The sequence below is a fragment of the Coptis chinensis genome, chromosome 8 (genome assembly GCF_015680905.1).
Source record: "Coptis chinensis isolate HL-2020 chromosome 8, ASM1568090v1, whole genome shotgun sequence".
NCBI classification, from domain to species: Eukaryota; Viridiplantae; Streptophyta; class Magnoliopsida; order Ranunculales; family Ranunculaceae; genus Coptis; species Coptis chinensis.
In genome coordinates, this window is record NC_141463.1 from 27,926,942 (window position 1) to 27,942,054 (window position 15,113).

The 15,113-nt window shown below is 38.3% G+C and overlaps 2 protein-coding genes across 4 annotated transcripts; both read right to left on the minus strand.

Moving 5' to 3' along the window:
- Window positions 1-705: 705 nt before the first annotated feature.
- On the minus strand, window positions 706-11,403 carry LOC147480907 (uncharacterized). Its single transcript, XM_086576372.1, has 7 exons — window positions 11,058-11,403; window positions 10,352-10,451; window positions 3,866-3,961; window positions 3,703-3,755; window positions 1,339-1,387; window positions 1,021-1,068; window positions 706-882 (listed from the first exon to the last, which is right to left on the minus strand). Exons 1-7 carry the CDS (start codon window positions 11,294-11,296, stop codon window positions 808-810), a joined length of 660 nt encoding a protein of 219 aa, XP_086432498.1. The 5' UTR covers window positions 11,297-11,403; the 3' UTR covers window positions 706-807.
- Window positions 11,404-11,700: 297 nt separating this feature from the next.
- Window positions 11,701-15,091, minus strand: LOC147480908 (craniofacial development-like protein). Of its 3 annotated transcripts, none has more exons than XM_086576375.1 (5): window positions 14,962-15,091; window positions 14,821-14,889; window positions 14,089-14,207; window positions 13,776-13,973; window positions 11,701-12,396 (listed from the first exon to the last, which is right to left on the minus strand). In XM_086576375.1, exons 1-5 carry the CDS (start codon window positions 14,963-14,965, stop codon window positions 12,028-12,030), a joined length of 759 nt encoding a protein of 252 aa, XP_086432501.1. In that variant the 5' UTR covers window positions 14,966-15,091; the 3' UTR covers window positions 11,701-12,027. The 3 variants fall into 3 exon arrangements, with proteins under 3 accessions (XP_086432501.1, XP_086432500.1, XP_086432499.1); XM_086576374.1 differs by having other exon boundaries at window positions 14,089-14,227; window positions 14,962-15,034; XM_086576373.1 differs by having other exon boundaries at window positions 14,089-14,275; window positions 14,962-15,015.
- Between the last annotated feature and the right edge of the window lie 22 nt (window positions 15,092-15,113).

Sequence of the window (15,113 nt, forward strand, 5' to 3'; positions counted from 1 at the left end):
TAGAAAACAATGCAAGTTCAGATAGCTTTTGCAGGTTTGAAATGACAGCAAGGTTTTCAATTGATTTGCATCATATTTCTCAGAATTTGGCGGTGAACACATCTACCTATTCCTCCACTCTCCCCTGTTCTAGTTAAAATTGCATATATGGAAAAACATACAGACTTGCCAGGAAAAACAAGTACCACCTGTATCTGTTTCCAGCTTAATGGAGATTTACGAAAAAAAATGGTTTCCAGCTTAATGGAAACTAGCACCCCACTAGCGAAAGAATATAACACCTTTTTGGGTAGTTTGACATGTCTAACAGTGTACACCCTAATGACCCTATCAAACAGTTGAGTGAAAGTCCAATGGAGAAACAGAAATAATTTCTTGGGTGAACTAGTGTTACCACCCACTAGATGAGCCAATTAGGATTTTCCCCCGGGTAATTTGGGTCTCTCCCCTCCCCCTAATACACACTAAAAAAAATCGGTCAACCCAATTTGACTTTTTTTTTTGTGTATGTATTCCTTCCCCCAATACACACAAAAAAAATTCGGTCAACCCAATTTGACGTTTTTTTTTTTGTGTATTTAGGGGGGAGACCCTAATTTCCCATCTAGTGGGGGGAAATCCTAATTGGCTCATCTGGGGTAATATTGGTTAACCCTTAATTTCTTTTATAGAAACTTTAGCTTTTGTTCATCTCTCCACTGTACAAATCCAAAAGTGACATGATTTCTTTATCAATTGAAAAATAATCTGTATAAATATCAATTAGATAGTTATGGTGATGCTTGTTCACACCACCAAGGAGTAGAGTTAATAGCTCTCTGCAAATGTCACGAACCGTTCCAAACCACGCATGAGCAAGCCTTCAAGAAAAGGTTTCAATGCCTGCAGAACATCCAAAAACCAAATACAAAATATAGCTTCTGAAATTAATGAAACTTATATTTCAAGATATAAATCAAGGTATTTCTTAGAGGTATAAAGGTAATTCTATGAAAGGGCTCAAGAAGTCAAAATACTTACAGATGCCACAGGATTCAATATTTGCGGGACTTCATATGAAACCGTCAGCTGAGATTTAAAAGGACACGGAGTAAGTCCTTTATTATTATTATTTTTTTTTTTTTTTTTTTTTTTATTTTTTTGCAGGAAGAATTGTTTGAATAAGTTAATATGTTTAGCAGCCATCTCTTTGATTGCCACTCTACAAGGTAGTCAAGTAAAAAAATTGGCTGACAGAAACATCAATATAAGAAAATAACAATGAAATAGTAACACAAGTAATCCATTTGACATTAAAAGTGGTAGACACAAGAAAATATACTACTTGAAGCATCTCACTTCTATTATGCAGGATGAGGGACCTTTCGGATAAAATCGCACTGCTCCTCTGCCACATGAAAAAGAAGTTAACAGAAATATACTGCAGAGCTGAAATAAGCTAGGAACATGAGCTTATGCCATGTGTTACTCAAGATACAGTGTCTACTTATGATGAACTACTTAACTTTGGCATGGGCATTTACGTCAGCCTTGAAACAATAACGGGGTGTCATGGTTGTTTTGGTTTGATATATTTACGTATCTGAACAAGAATTCTGATTTTCTTTGGTGTTTAATGAACCAAAGAAAATTTTAAAATTACATTTCTTCACTAATCTTGGCGGTCTCCATTTTTACCTTCCATTCTGCACTAGGTTTTCAACCCTTTCATACACATACAAACATGTATCCGTAGGGTAAACTTGTACTCATAAAAGCTTGTGCATCTGGCAATACGATAAATGCACCGTCTAAACAAACTTAATACACGTCATCATGGTTTTGGAGCCCAATGCTAAAGTCCTAAACTCTAGCGCCACTGCATCCAACATTTAGACAAAGGAATGTCTTTGAAATATTATTTGGCAACTTGCCATTAAGAAGATCTCAGCAAATGCTTTCAGGATATATCAATTTTATCAAACATGTGAAAAAAATTATGCCATTAAAAAGATCTAGGCAAATGCTTTCAGGATATATCAATTTTATCAAACATGTAAAAAAGGGATTCAGAGCATTCGGAAAAAGAAAATAGCATAAGCAACAAGAGCCTAACTACTCACCACAGTCACAGAATTTATTCCCTCGAGGTATCCATATTCCTTTTCTTGCAATGTCCTTCACATAATTTCATCTACCAACTCTAGTAAGAAGAACCCAACCCCAAAATAAAGATAGTGCTTTACACCCCCACTAGATGAGCTAATTAGGATTCCCCTAGATGGGAAATTAGGGTCTCCTCCCCCCCCCCGGGGGGGGCGAATCCTAATTAGCTCATAATCCTCATATAGTGGGGGGTAATACTAGTTAACCCTTTTAAATTTCAGTATATGTTCCAGAAATCCTGTGACACCGTTTTGAATGGTGTAATATAGAGTAAAGACAAGAACAAACTTAAGAGAACAAAGAACTCGCACCCGCAGGTGCCAACTAGCAAAGTCGGTAAAACCTTTGGGTGATGATACCAGAGGTCTGGGGATCGAACCACGCCAGCATCAAAGAGTTACTGATCTCATTTAAAACAGGCTTGCCAATCATAAAAAAAAAGAACTCGCACCCTATGGAATCCACCAAAGAGATAAGAGTTGTTTCCGTAAGAACTCCTTCTCAATAAAATCACTATAAGTCCATTCAAAATACATCTCTCCTCTTCCATTACAAGTCCTACATATATTTATAACTAAATACAAAATGTAAAACCCAAAACCTATGGGAAATATGAAGAGACAAGCAGTAAAAACTGATGTAGATTTTCCCTAGGTGTGGGAAAAACTGAATCTGCACAGGACGTTTCTCAAGGCATACCATATACCACTAGAAAGCTTTGGAAGTCTAGTTTCCAACCCAATTTACAGTTCACAAAATAAAGGTTCCTAGAGATAGATATGACCATTTTTCCACAAGGTGTCAAACTGGAATCCAAACACGCATTAAGCCTATTTGGGCTGTTTCTTGGACTTTTGATCGGATGTTTTGTCATCATCCTATACTGATGGGCATAAGAGCATGACATGCGGTTTGGCACCACTCTTTCCACACAAGTTTGTGGTGCCTGCTAAGTGTCACATACTGAATGAAAGGTCTTTCTTTGGAGTACATTAGGAGATATAATGCCATAAGTGAAGGAAGGCCACATGAGGTATGTACTGGTAAAGAAAGACTAGGAAAATATAGTGTTGGAAATAGTAGAGCAAGAACTAACGGTAGGAGGAATGTGTTAACACTAATGGAAAAAAAAAAAGTGCGAGTCACAAGATTTTCTTGTAAATGTTCTTTGATTTCTTTTTGACCTGCAATGTAGGCCGTCTCAGCCTACTTTCCCCTTATTAATGAAATTTTACTTAACCGAGCAAAAAGAAAAAAAAAATCAATCAGGTGCAAGCATCATTTTCAGATAACATCATCTGACCTACCTATTCATATGGTCTTATACAAGCTATGGTTGTGCGAGTCACAATGATCTCTGTCGCAGAACCTACCTAACCTATGGAGTCTCCTCAATAAGATAATAAAAAGACATGCGTGATGCAATAGCTTTTGTAAACAGAAAAAATAAAATCTAGCAACAAACTGTGCTACTAAATTCCCATAAAATAATATGACGCTTGTTGCTACGAGCTTTATTCTCACGATTAAACATCTGTATTGTAAGTAGTATAATACCTGTTGGGAAGGCCTTCTAGAGATCTCCAGTGAATTTTCTGGTTAGGGATCGGCTGCAAGAAAAAATAAATTGGTGTAATTTTTAAGGGAATATAGTGTTATACTCTGGAAAGAAAATAATACACACATGAACAAACAAAAGGGCACATCTCATAAGTCTCACCTGCATATTTCGTGCAAGCCAGGAAAACTCAATATCACGACCAAATGCTTTATATTTCAATGTCCAGCGTGATAGGTCGGGTTTATCTTCTAAAATCTGTCCAGTGCAATGTAAAACTTCAACCAATACCTAATAAGACTTTAAATTGTAAGTGTGTGTGCATATTTTAGCAAATAGATATGTAACACGTGGCAACATATTCTTAAGGCTCAGATATGGTCTTGGTGTGGGTAGAAAGTACCAGAACATATCTCAAGTCCTAATCCCCTCACTTCCGAGGTTCGAAAGTGAGACAAGAAGAAGAGGTTCGTAGGCTTTGGAACTAGTTGGAGTAGTAGGTTCGTATAACCAACTCCTAACTATGAACTCCAAATCCGGAACTCAACTACTAGGTTCAGAGCAGGTTCGTAGGCTTTGGAACTAGTTGGAGTAGTAGGTTCGTATAACCAACTCCTAACTATGAACTCCAAATCCGAAACTCAACTACTAGGTTCGGAGCAGGTTCGTGGGCTTTGGAACTAGTTGGAATAGTAGGTTCGTATAACCAACTCCTAACTATGAACTCCAAATCCGGAATTCAACTACTAGGTTCGGAGCAGGTTCGTGGGCTTTAAAACTAGTTGGAGTAGTAGGTTTGTATAACCAACTCCTAATTATGAACTCCAAATCCGGAACTCAACTACTAGGCTCGGAGCTCTAACTACTACTCCGAACCTAAACATGTTTTTCTGTTGTTTAAGTCAATAAAAGAGACCTATTTGACTTGTGAAACATGGGGCTTCTAGAAGAGTCAAGATGAGACTTAACAAGAGACGGTCTCCTAGTTAAACACTAATTGGGAACCCTCATCTATTCTTATAAATAGAATAGTTGAACTACGTTTTGAGTTGGATTCCTATTCACAGGATGCGTAGGCAACCATTAAAGAACGTGGTTCAACTCATCATCTTCTACATCTCTTCTTCTTCTTGATCCAATACTTCTCATTATTCTTTGATCATCAACAAAATATTTGTGTTTCTAGATTAAGAAAAATCATCACACAATTGACGCCGTCTATGGAAAAACTATACAGAATTGATTTGATTTCTTGGTCAAAAAAAATTCGGTCCTTGGTTCTCCTACCCACAAATTTTTCTTGGGTTTGTTGTTATTTAAAAATAAAAAAATAAAAAAATAAAAAAAAATCTTTTCTTCACTTTGATTCAAAATCATGGTTATTACAAGAGCCAATGTGAATCAAAGTAACGAGGGGAATAACGAGATCAATAACCCACATGTTACTTCTCAAAGACAATCTGAACGTAGAGAAGATCGTCGTTTTGGACAGGGTCGTAAAGAAGATGAGCCTAACAACGATACTCTCCAATCTGCCATAACTAACCAAGCCATCAAGGATGTTGTAATGGCCGAACGTGGTCGACAAGAGGCTCGTTTGCTTTTTTTCCAAGACTACTACCGCACGGAGGAGGGTCGTTCACCTCCAAAGGTGTTGCCTACTGATGGAAACTCGAGGGTGCAATTCCGACCACCAAGTCTCGACCATGGTGAGGGTTACGTCCCTACGCCTTATATCCCTTACTTCGCTGGGTATCATAGTGACCAACCAGATTCGGATTATAATCCGGAATTGGATCCAACTTAGCACTCGAGTTCACACGGAACTGACTTCTCTTGGTATTCAAGTTTTCAAGGTACAAGAGATGGACGCCCGAATGTGTTTTCTCGGAATCCACAACTATTCAGGTCACCCTCGGTACAAAGAAGACTTTCAGTTCCAAGGGAACCTTCATCGCCTAGGAATCCCTCGGTTCCCCGATCCAGTTTTGCAAACTCCTCCACTCGATCTTGGGAACCGGAACCACGTTATCATCGAGATGAGAACTACGAGAGTCCAAGTCCGAGGTACAACAACAAGAGAACTCCAATTCATGAACCGACTACTCTTACACAGCTCAAGGCACAAATATTGGAGGAACTGCGAGGTTCGAAACCAACCAAGATGGATGAGTCAGTTGTTCAGTCAGCAATCGAGGGAGACATTAGAACTCCTTTTTCACGACATGGTATGAGTGGATACATCCCTCATGATTATAAACCACAAAAGTTCTCTAAATTTAATGGCAAAGGAGATCCGGTCTCTCATGTGCTCGTTTATCGTCAAGCAATGGTGGGTCTTTCTAAGAAAGATCATTATTTGTGCTGGTATTTTACTTCAAGTTTGACAGACTCGACACTCATCTAGTATTAAGGTTTCCCAGGGCGATTTCGAAGTTTAAAGTGCTATCCATCAATTTCATTGCGAAATTCAGTTGCAACCAACCCTACATTAAAACCGCTGATGCACTATTTGACATAAAGATCCGAAAGGACGAGCGTATTAGGGATTTCACCAAAAGATTTAACAAGGTTCAATTGCATGTTGACAATGTCGATGAGACCCTCGCCATTGTGGCCTTCAGAAAGGGGTTAGATCCCACTTCTGGTCTATACATGTCCTTGAAGAAAAAGAAGCCTACGAACATGACAGAGTTGCAGACTCGGATTGATAAGTATGCGGAACTGGAAGAAGACCAATTGAATAGGGAATCTTCTCATAAAAGAGTGATAACCAGTGTCACCTCCACTCCTATTGGTAGGAGCTCTGCTAGTTATTATAATGATAGGAAGTCCGAGGAACCACAGTCGGAGCCAAGTTAGTTGACAGGAATTCCTATCAAGATAAGTCCAAGAGACAGAAGACTACTGGTGACACGTTCGGATGTAATAAATTACCCCCACATGATAGGGACTTTACCACTTTAACTTATCCTTATGAGGACATCTTTGAAGTTAACCGGGAACAAGATGTTCATGAAAGATCCTCCAGCAATATCTCGATGCTAACATGTACTGTTTTCCAGTAATGTTACACTACTCTTAGCTTCTAAGAGACAAAATTTTCACAAATTTGGATCTGCTTCCACTATACTGGGGGAATGATCTATGCCAATCAATTCTCAATAAAAGTTATATTTCTCTTTTCAGAACGTTGTTTCTTTTATAATTTTCTGCTGGGATACTTTTTGGATATTGGGTGAGAGATCTCATATGTTGGCCAAAGTTGTATCAGAACCTTTAGAAAACTTTCTCAGGATGATGAGTGAAAGATCTCATGTGTTGTTCCCCGTGTGATAGAGAAAGTTTAACTTAGCTTGGATTTTATCATCCTAAGAGCAGTTCTAATGCCTTATGCTTATAAGTGTCGGTTTATGCATTAAATATCAAATCATTTAAGGACTTTACAGGAAATAATACAGGGGCACACCCTACGTTCCTACAAAGTCTTATTTCTTAACAAAACTAAAGGTATTTACAAGAATTGACACGGGCAAACTCTATTTTCCTACAAAACCTTGTTTTTCTAAGATTCGGAATACAAATTTGTATAAAATATAATTCGACACTTTTGTCATTTTCCTTCAACGGCCGAATGTGCAACCATCGTCTGAGAGAAAAGTGGGGCATCTGTGTATACAAATAAGGAGAAAAGAACACCACTTTCTAGATAGTCTGGAACTTCACGTTCAGAACATGTCCAAGTTCGAACCTCCACTTCCTAGCCAGTTAGGAACTCTACGTTCGGAACTCTACTTCCTAGCTAATCTGGAACTCCACGTTCGGAACTTATCCAAGTTCGGAACTCCACTTCCTAGCTAGTAAGGAACTCCACACTTGTCCAAGTTCGGAACTCTACTTCCTAGTTAGTTAGGAACTCCACGTTCGGAACTTGTCTAAGTTCGAACTCCACTTCCTAGCTAGTTAGGAACTCCACGTTCGGAACTTGTCCAAGTTCGGAACACCACTTCCTAGCTTGCCTGGAACTCCACATTCGGAACTTGTCTAAGTTCGGAACTCCACTTCCTAGCAAATAAGGAACACAGAAAGTCCAAGTTCGGTACTGTTCTCTCGAGTAACAAACCCGAAACTGTTTTGTGGACGGAAGAATCCGAAACTACATTATCAACTACAATACCCGACCTATCCGAATTGCATTGTAACTTGACATATCCAGAACTGCGTGCCTCGACAATTGCATTGCCCAGTACTGGATTCAGAACTGCTTTGTGGATTGAAGAGCCCGACATTGATTGGTGAGACATTAGATTTAGGAATACGCAAATCAGTGATAGCAAATGGCCGATCGACTTGATCAATATGGACGTGCTGGTTCACTAGCAAAGCCGATACTGAGTACTGACTGATTGTTTAAGTTCTTAACATGGCTATTGGCTACCAAAACTTCGATTTCCTCAACCCATTAATGGCGGTTTTAGGAAGAAGCAAAAGAATCTTTAGAGCAGGTGAACTGTTGGAGCAAAACAAATTAGAGTTCAATACATTTTTCGACGGAAATAATGATTCAAACTTAAAAAGATATCCAAAGCTCCAATAGCGAGCACCAAGAGATTCTTACTGGCGGCAGCGGGCAAAGCATTTGAGGAAGTGGGTGCTCAAGTTCAAAATCGGATGAATAATGGGCTTGGGATGTGCTGGTCTGTCCAAGTCCGGATCTGCCCTCATAAGGCTTTGCGAAATTGGCATGTCTGGATTTTATGAAGTTCAAGTCCGGGTCAAGGTGAATTCGAGAAGTCTTGATCTACCAAGTCCGAGCCATGTGACCAAGTTCAGTTCCTTACATGTGGCCATGTGCTAGTATTTAAGGTCTGGGTTGCACTTGACAAAGTTCAAGTCCAGGTCATGTGAGTATATGAGTGTGTGACAAAGTTCAGCTCCGGGTCATGACTATGACATGTCCGGATCAGATTTGGATGGGAGTCAAGTATTAACAATTTGCAAAAATTCCAGTTTCGCAAGGCCCAGTTTCGGGTTGCACTTCCGAGTCAAGGTAACTTAGTAAAATATACTTAAGTCCGGGCCATGTGACCATGTTCGGTCCCTTAGATCAGCTAGTATTCCAAGTCCGGATCATCACAAGGCATGGCAGGACCGGTTTTCACCAAATTTGGCCTAATATACAAGGTTCGGGACATGGTCATGGCAGGTCCGAATTTACAATTCCTTACATTGAAGTAATGCGAAATTTTGCCGATATATTCCACAACGAAAATCGAGGCATAAGACGTCGCGTACATTTTTACCCGGACTTTTTCCTTAAGGGTTTGATTCATAACCCATGAATAAAAAAATGGGGCATCTATGTGTGCATATTTTAGCAAATAGATATGTAACACGTGGCAACATATTCTTAAGGCTCGGATATGGTCTTGGTGTGGGTAGAAAATACCAGAACATACCTCAAGTCCAAATCCCCTCACTTCCGAAGTTCGAAAGTGAGACAATAAGAAGAGGTTCGTAGGCTTTGGAACTAGTTGGAGTAGTAGGTTCGTATAACCAACTCCTAACTATGAACTCCAAATCCGGAACTCAACTACTAGGTTCAAAGCAAGTTCGTAGGCTTTGGAACTAGTTAGAATAGTAGATTTGTATAACCAACTCCTAACTATGAACTCCAAATCCGAAACTCAACTACTTGGTTCGGAGCAGGTTCATAGGCTTTGGAACTAGTTGGAGTAGTAGGTTCGTATAACCAAAACTCCAAATCCGGAACTCAACTACTAGGTTCGGAGCAGGTTCGTGGGCTTTGGAACTAGTTGGAGTAGTAGGTTTGTATAACCAACTCCTAACTATGAACTCCAAATCCGGAACTCAACTACTAGGCTCGGAACTCTAACTACTACTCCGAACTTAAACATGTTTTTCTGTTGTTTAAGTCAATAAAGGAGACCTATTTGACTTGGGAAACATAGAGCTTCTAGAAGAGTCAAGATGAGGCTTAACAAGAGACGGTCTCCTAGTTAAACACTAATTGGGAACACTCATCTATTCTTATAAATAGAATAGTTGAACTACGTTTTGAGTTAGATTCCTATTCACAGAATACGTAGGCAGCCATTAAAGAACGTGGTTCAACTCATCATCTTCTACATCTCTTCTTCTTCTTGATCCAATACTTCTCATTGTTCTTTGATCATCAACAAAATATTTGTGTTTCTAGATTAGGAAAAATCATCACACAGTAAGCTTTCCTAATTTTGTTACAATTCAATAAAATCAGTGCGTGCTTGGAATTAACTCCAACTACTCAGAAAAGTTCTCTATTTAGTATCTATTGTTCAGGTGCTACAAGTACAACTACGTTTTTCAGTGAGAGCTGTGTATAAGTGTATTCTAGTGGAGAAAATGCTGAGCTGTAGCTTTTCAGGAAAAGCAGGACCCAAAATTTGTTGAAAATTGCGCGAGTTCCTGGAGTTTCTGATATACTCTCTTAGTGAGTCAAAAGTTTATTTCCAAATATTCAAGTGGTTGAGCTAAAGTACTTATTGCAGTTGCAGTCTGTTACATATCTTATTCAAAAGGGTCTAGAATAAAAAGCATCGTTGTGAGGGAGTAATGTGATATATACTCAAATGATAGAGCACACACCTTAACAGATGATATGAAAGGCATCCAACGAGGAAAGGCTTCACGATCAGAATAACAATCATATGCAACAGAAACAGGAATATCAACTTCCTTCCTAACACTGCATTCATAAATGTCCAGTTAACATCAGTATTTCTGCAAGGACGGGATATATATCTTAACATGGTGCAACAACAATCAAATATATGGACACAAGCATAAGACAACGGAAGCCTAAGACTTGCACATATTTTGAAAATATAAAACACATGTATCTTACCGAATAAAAAATATTCCTCAAACATGGTCCAAACTCCGAATCATATACACAGGCTAACACATTACCTTGAGCAGCTGGAGGCTAACTTGTTCAGTCATTGCTCTCAGTAGATATATGAAATCAATAAAAGAGATTTTTCTTTATAATGGCGTCAATTCTTTCCCTACTATACATCCAACAAAATTTACCAACAGAGTAAACAATTGTCAATATCCAAACGCCAAGCGAGTGCTTATGACAGGGGAGGCCTAAATCAACTCCCCTCCCGCTTGTCCCCATTCTATTAAACTTCCCTCAAACTCCAAATCCTGACCCGAATGCTTCCACCGGTCAATAGTTGTTATTTGATTATTAATTAGTGTCAAATGTGGACACATGTATTAAAAAGAAAAAACACCATCAGATGCATTGTCAGTAAAGGAGAGAGATAGTGGGCAGAGCTAATACCTGCAATCTTGCCATTCCATGACAGGACAAAAGGGTCTAATGCTTCTTGAAGTTGAAGTTGTACTGACTCCATTTGAGTTACTTCTTCTGAAGAAGAAGAAGAAAAGTTTATGGAGAGATGGTTGTCTTAAAGAGGTTGTACAAGTTGGAATGAGTTTCAAGACAACAGCATTATTATTTCTAACTGGTTTCGAATGAGGAAGTGAAACAAAAGGTGTTGGGCTTGAAACAAAAGACATGGTTTTGAACACTTGAATCTTTTTTGAAGAGAGAGAAAAACAAAATGCGACCAACCAACCACACTGGCTTGGAGACAAGGGTAGGAGTTTGGAGAAGGACTACATATGGATGGATGTCCATGGTCCCAGGACCAGTGAATTTGCATAGAAAACAATTTCTTTGAAATCACGTTGGAACTTCGATGAAAAGTCGATCAGTTATAACTTGAAACAACTGAAAATATAGAGCAAGATTTTATTGATGGCTCACATTGAGACTAGGTATTCAGACTCACTGGATAATCACAGTATTGCAGACTAGAAGTATAGTTGATAAGTTACCACTGTATCACATTCACATCACATACCATATGCTGTTCAGAGTTACTAAAAAGAGTTTTATAGTTCTGTTTTAGAAATGGACATATCCCAAACCATATCATCATCACTGCTGCATTAATATGATGAATAAATTGATATCGTTACTTTTACATAATTTTTATCACTTGATTGCACAGTGCCAATAATTCAATAAAGGTATTCGAGCTCAAAGAATATAGTGAAGAGATCTTATGCAGCAGGACCAATAATAATTCAATAAGCAACAAGATGTTTGCCATATCCTCCAAACATGCTCCCAAAATAAAATCTGTGAAAGCACTCTCTTCGACTTCTATCCACCCTGCAAGGTTTGGTTTCATTGGGGGTGATATAATGGCTCGATCCCACGGCACCTCGTGGATACTTGATTTCTAAGGATCTTCTCGCATATCTGGCCTCCTCTTTGACTGCAAAGCCAGACGAGCATCTCTTTCCCTCTCAAATTCTCTCATATCTGTTCTCTGCAAAAATCCGACCTTGTCCAGATACTGGTTGGAACTCTTTTTGTAGGCATCCAACTCTTCATCAAGCCGTTTTTCCTCCTTGAATTCTCCCCAGTCCTTTTTAGTCTTGTCTAGCACACTTAGCTTCTGTTTCTTCTTAATTCGTTCAAGTATCTCATCAACTGCCGACTGTGGTCCAACTGGTCCTCTAACTTTGTCTGTTGCCTCCTTCGAATCGGCATCAACAAGCTTCTTTACTTCAATAGCCTCGCCTGCAAAGTCTCGAACCTCGGTGATCTGTACATGGCAGAAAAATGTTAAAACTAACATTTGGAGCTCAGATAAGCGCTTAAGTTAGCAAATATATCAGCAATAAACCATGAAACCCTATACACACACACACACACACACACACACACACACACACAAATAAGTCATTAAGAAGTCCCATATTTTGCTAAGCTTATCCACTTGATGACAGGTTGATCCCTATATTCTAAGTGTGGGTATTAAGTAGTAAAATGGGAAACATATCTCACTTGAAACAATTCTAGAAGGAATAATAGACTGGAAGGTCGATCGAAAATAATTGGTAGTTATGCTTGGATCAAGGAAAACTCATCAAATAACAACCATTTAACAGAAAGGATAAGGCATAAAATGTATTGTTTTGCTGTTCAGACAAGAATAAAAATATAATAATGTGAAATATTTATTTGTATTTTTTTAATTACTTCTTATAGGCCAAATATTGCAGGTTAGCAACTATAGCAAATTTCTTTTCATTGGATGAGATTCATTGGATGAGGATGGATCAACATTCCACAGGCACCAAATATTAGAAGGAAGCGAAAAAACTAAACAAAAAAAGGAGAGAGTCTGGCTCTTCTAAAACCAGGCACAGAAACACCATCTCTGTTTTAATTTATGTGCCGCCTGTCTAATACACTAACAACCAACAACACCTTTAGTTTCTCTGTTTGTTTTTCTTTTTTGTTATCTTTTTACTTCTTTTTTCTTTTCTCTATTCCTTTACCAATATGGTGTTTTGAGTACAATAACCCCAAACTTATAGCTTCTCTTCGTCTTCCTCAAACCCCGAACTCGTAATCTTTCTCCTCTAGGAACCCATCCCCTCTAAATCCCATCAAGGTTAAACCACAAAGTGATGAAGAAGACCTGGTCTAATAAGATTTGTGCATTTCAGATAATGTTTTGGGTGATAACTATCAAATAGATATCTTGGATTTCCATGTTAATTATGTTCCCCAATTTTGATAGGTAAAATTTTCTGTATTTGCTCAGATTTGATTTTCTCAATATAAAGTTCACAATTCTAGTTCTCTGAGGGTAGGGAATGGAGACGAATATAAAATCACAATGTTCATGGCAGGAGATGGAAGCTATCAGACAAAAAAGAAGAGTTTCCTTTTCGATATGTGGGTTTTGTAAATACAAATCTTAAACAACTAAAAGGAAAACAAAAAACAGATCGACGGAGTCTATTGGGCAATTTAGAACAGTTTAAAATCTAGAATGGACAGGTGGTGCGTAAACTAAAACAGTTACAGAGATGTATCTTTGTACCAGTTTTAGAGGAATCGGACTCAACATATTATTGAACCAAATGCTTCAAAAAAAAATATGTACAATACCTAATGAAAAATATTGCTTACTTCTATCTTTCCTCTTCCCATGGTAGCAGCGGCAGCAGAAGCAGCAGCAGCATCTTTAACTGCTGATAGAGCAGCTGCAGCAATCCTCTTGGCCTCATCACTGGTTCCATTGGGTCCATCATACGGTCTCCTTTGTGGCATTTCACGTCGCTCTGACTCTGTCTTCTTAGGTGTCAGACCAAGAGCAGTCATCCAATTCTATGGAGTAAAGCAAAGATCAAAAGCAATCTACGTGGAATATTCCCATTGTTGAACTATGCCATCCACAGTACAAAGAAGCCATAAATGAAAATATGTGGTGGGGGGCACTTACATGGTTATTTTTCTTTGCCGTTTTATTTGATGATGAGTTTGATTTATTTGTCAAAATTTTGGGTATATTCACACCCTTATTCATTTGCTCCCATGCAGCATTTACCCGAGCTTTCCTTTCTGAGCCAAGAAGAAAAACGCTGTAAGGTCCACCATCCAACTGTCAAAACTGACTCCCACAGCAGAAACTGAGGGAGACAACAAATATCGAAATGAAACAAATGCTTGCATCTCCAGTACATACAAACACAGGAAGCTAGAATGCCTAGATAGGTGTGTTAAGAAAGTTATACCTGTTTGTGCCCATACTAGTGGCACACAAGTGAATAGGGTATTTAAAAGGGATTAGTTTACTCATGCGTCCCCTCTCCTCTCTCTCTCTCTCTCTCTCTCTCTCTCTCTCTCTATATATATATATATATATATATATATATATATATATATATATATATATATATATGTATGCATAGCATGATATTAGAGCAGATTTGAATCTTTGAATCCTTGTTTAATGGTTAGCTATCTATCTTCAGAAGAGATATTGAAAAGTAAAATTTCAGTATTTGATAATTTGACAGTAAAAGCAGGTGTAGCATTAAGCCCAAAAGTGGTGGTCTATTTGAGGTAATGATAGGCAATGAAATCCCTAAAATTGCAAAGAGAGAGCTAAGTAATTTAGTTATTATTATTATTATTAGCATAGAGCAATAATAATAATGGTAAACCGACTCACCAGCGTCATCAAGTTGTTCTTCTTCGGCGGATACAGACGGTGTTGTTCCATCTTCCTTAGCTATGGTACCTGCAGATCAAAATCATCAGATCCAACATACTACTACTACGAAACAAGATTTAAGGAGAGACATAGTTATACCCATAGTTATATTACTTGTCCACTCGTTAATCCTACTTTTCCAATCCCTACTTTTACATAACCAATTTGATACAAGAAGTTGATCAATTTTATATATATCGGATACAAAATGTGTGCCAATATATCCATATCCATATCGGTACCTCAAAAAA

Coding starts and splice junctions, on each gene's coding strand:
- LOC147480908 (XM_086576375.1), bottom strand. Junction 13,974..14,088: donor CGGCAAAGAAAAATAACCAT/GTAAGTGCCCCC, acceptor TTTACTCCATAG/AATTGGATGACTGCTCTTGG. Junction 12,397..13,775: donor TGGGAAGAGGAAAGATAGAA/GTAAGCAATATT, acceptor TGCCATGTACAG/ATCACCGAGGTTCGAGACTT.
- LOC147480907 (XM_086576372.1), bottom strand. CDS start 11,296: ATGTCTTTTGTTTCAAGCCCAACACCTTTTGTTTCACTTCCTCATTCG. Junction 10,452..11,057: donor ATGGAATGGCAAGATTGCAG/GTATTAGCTCTG, acceptor TTATGAATGCAG/TGTTAGGAAGGAAGTTGATA. Junction 1,388..3,702: donor CTAGAAGGCCTTCCCAACAG/GTATTATACTAC, acceptor TTCATGTGGCAG/AGGAGCAGTGCGATTTTATC.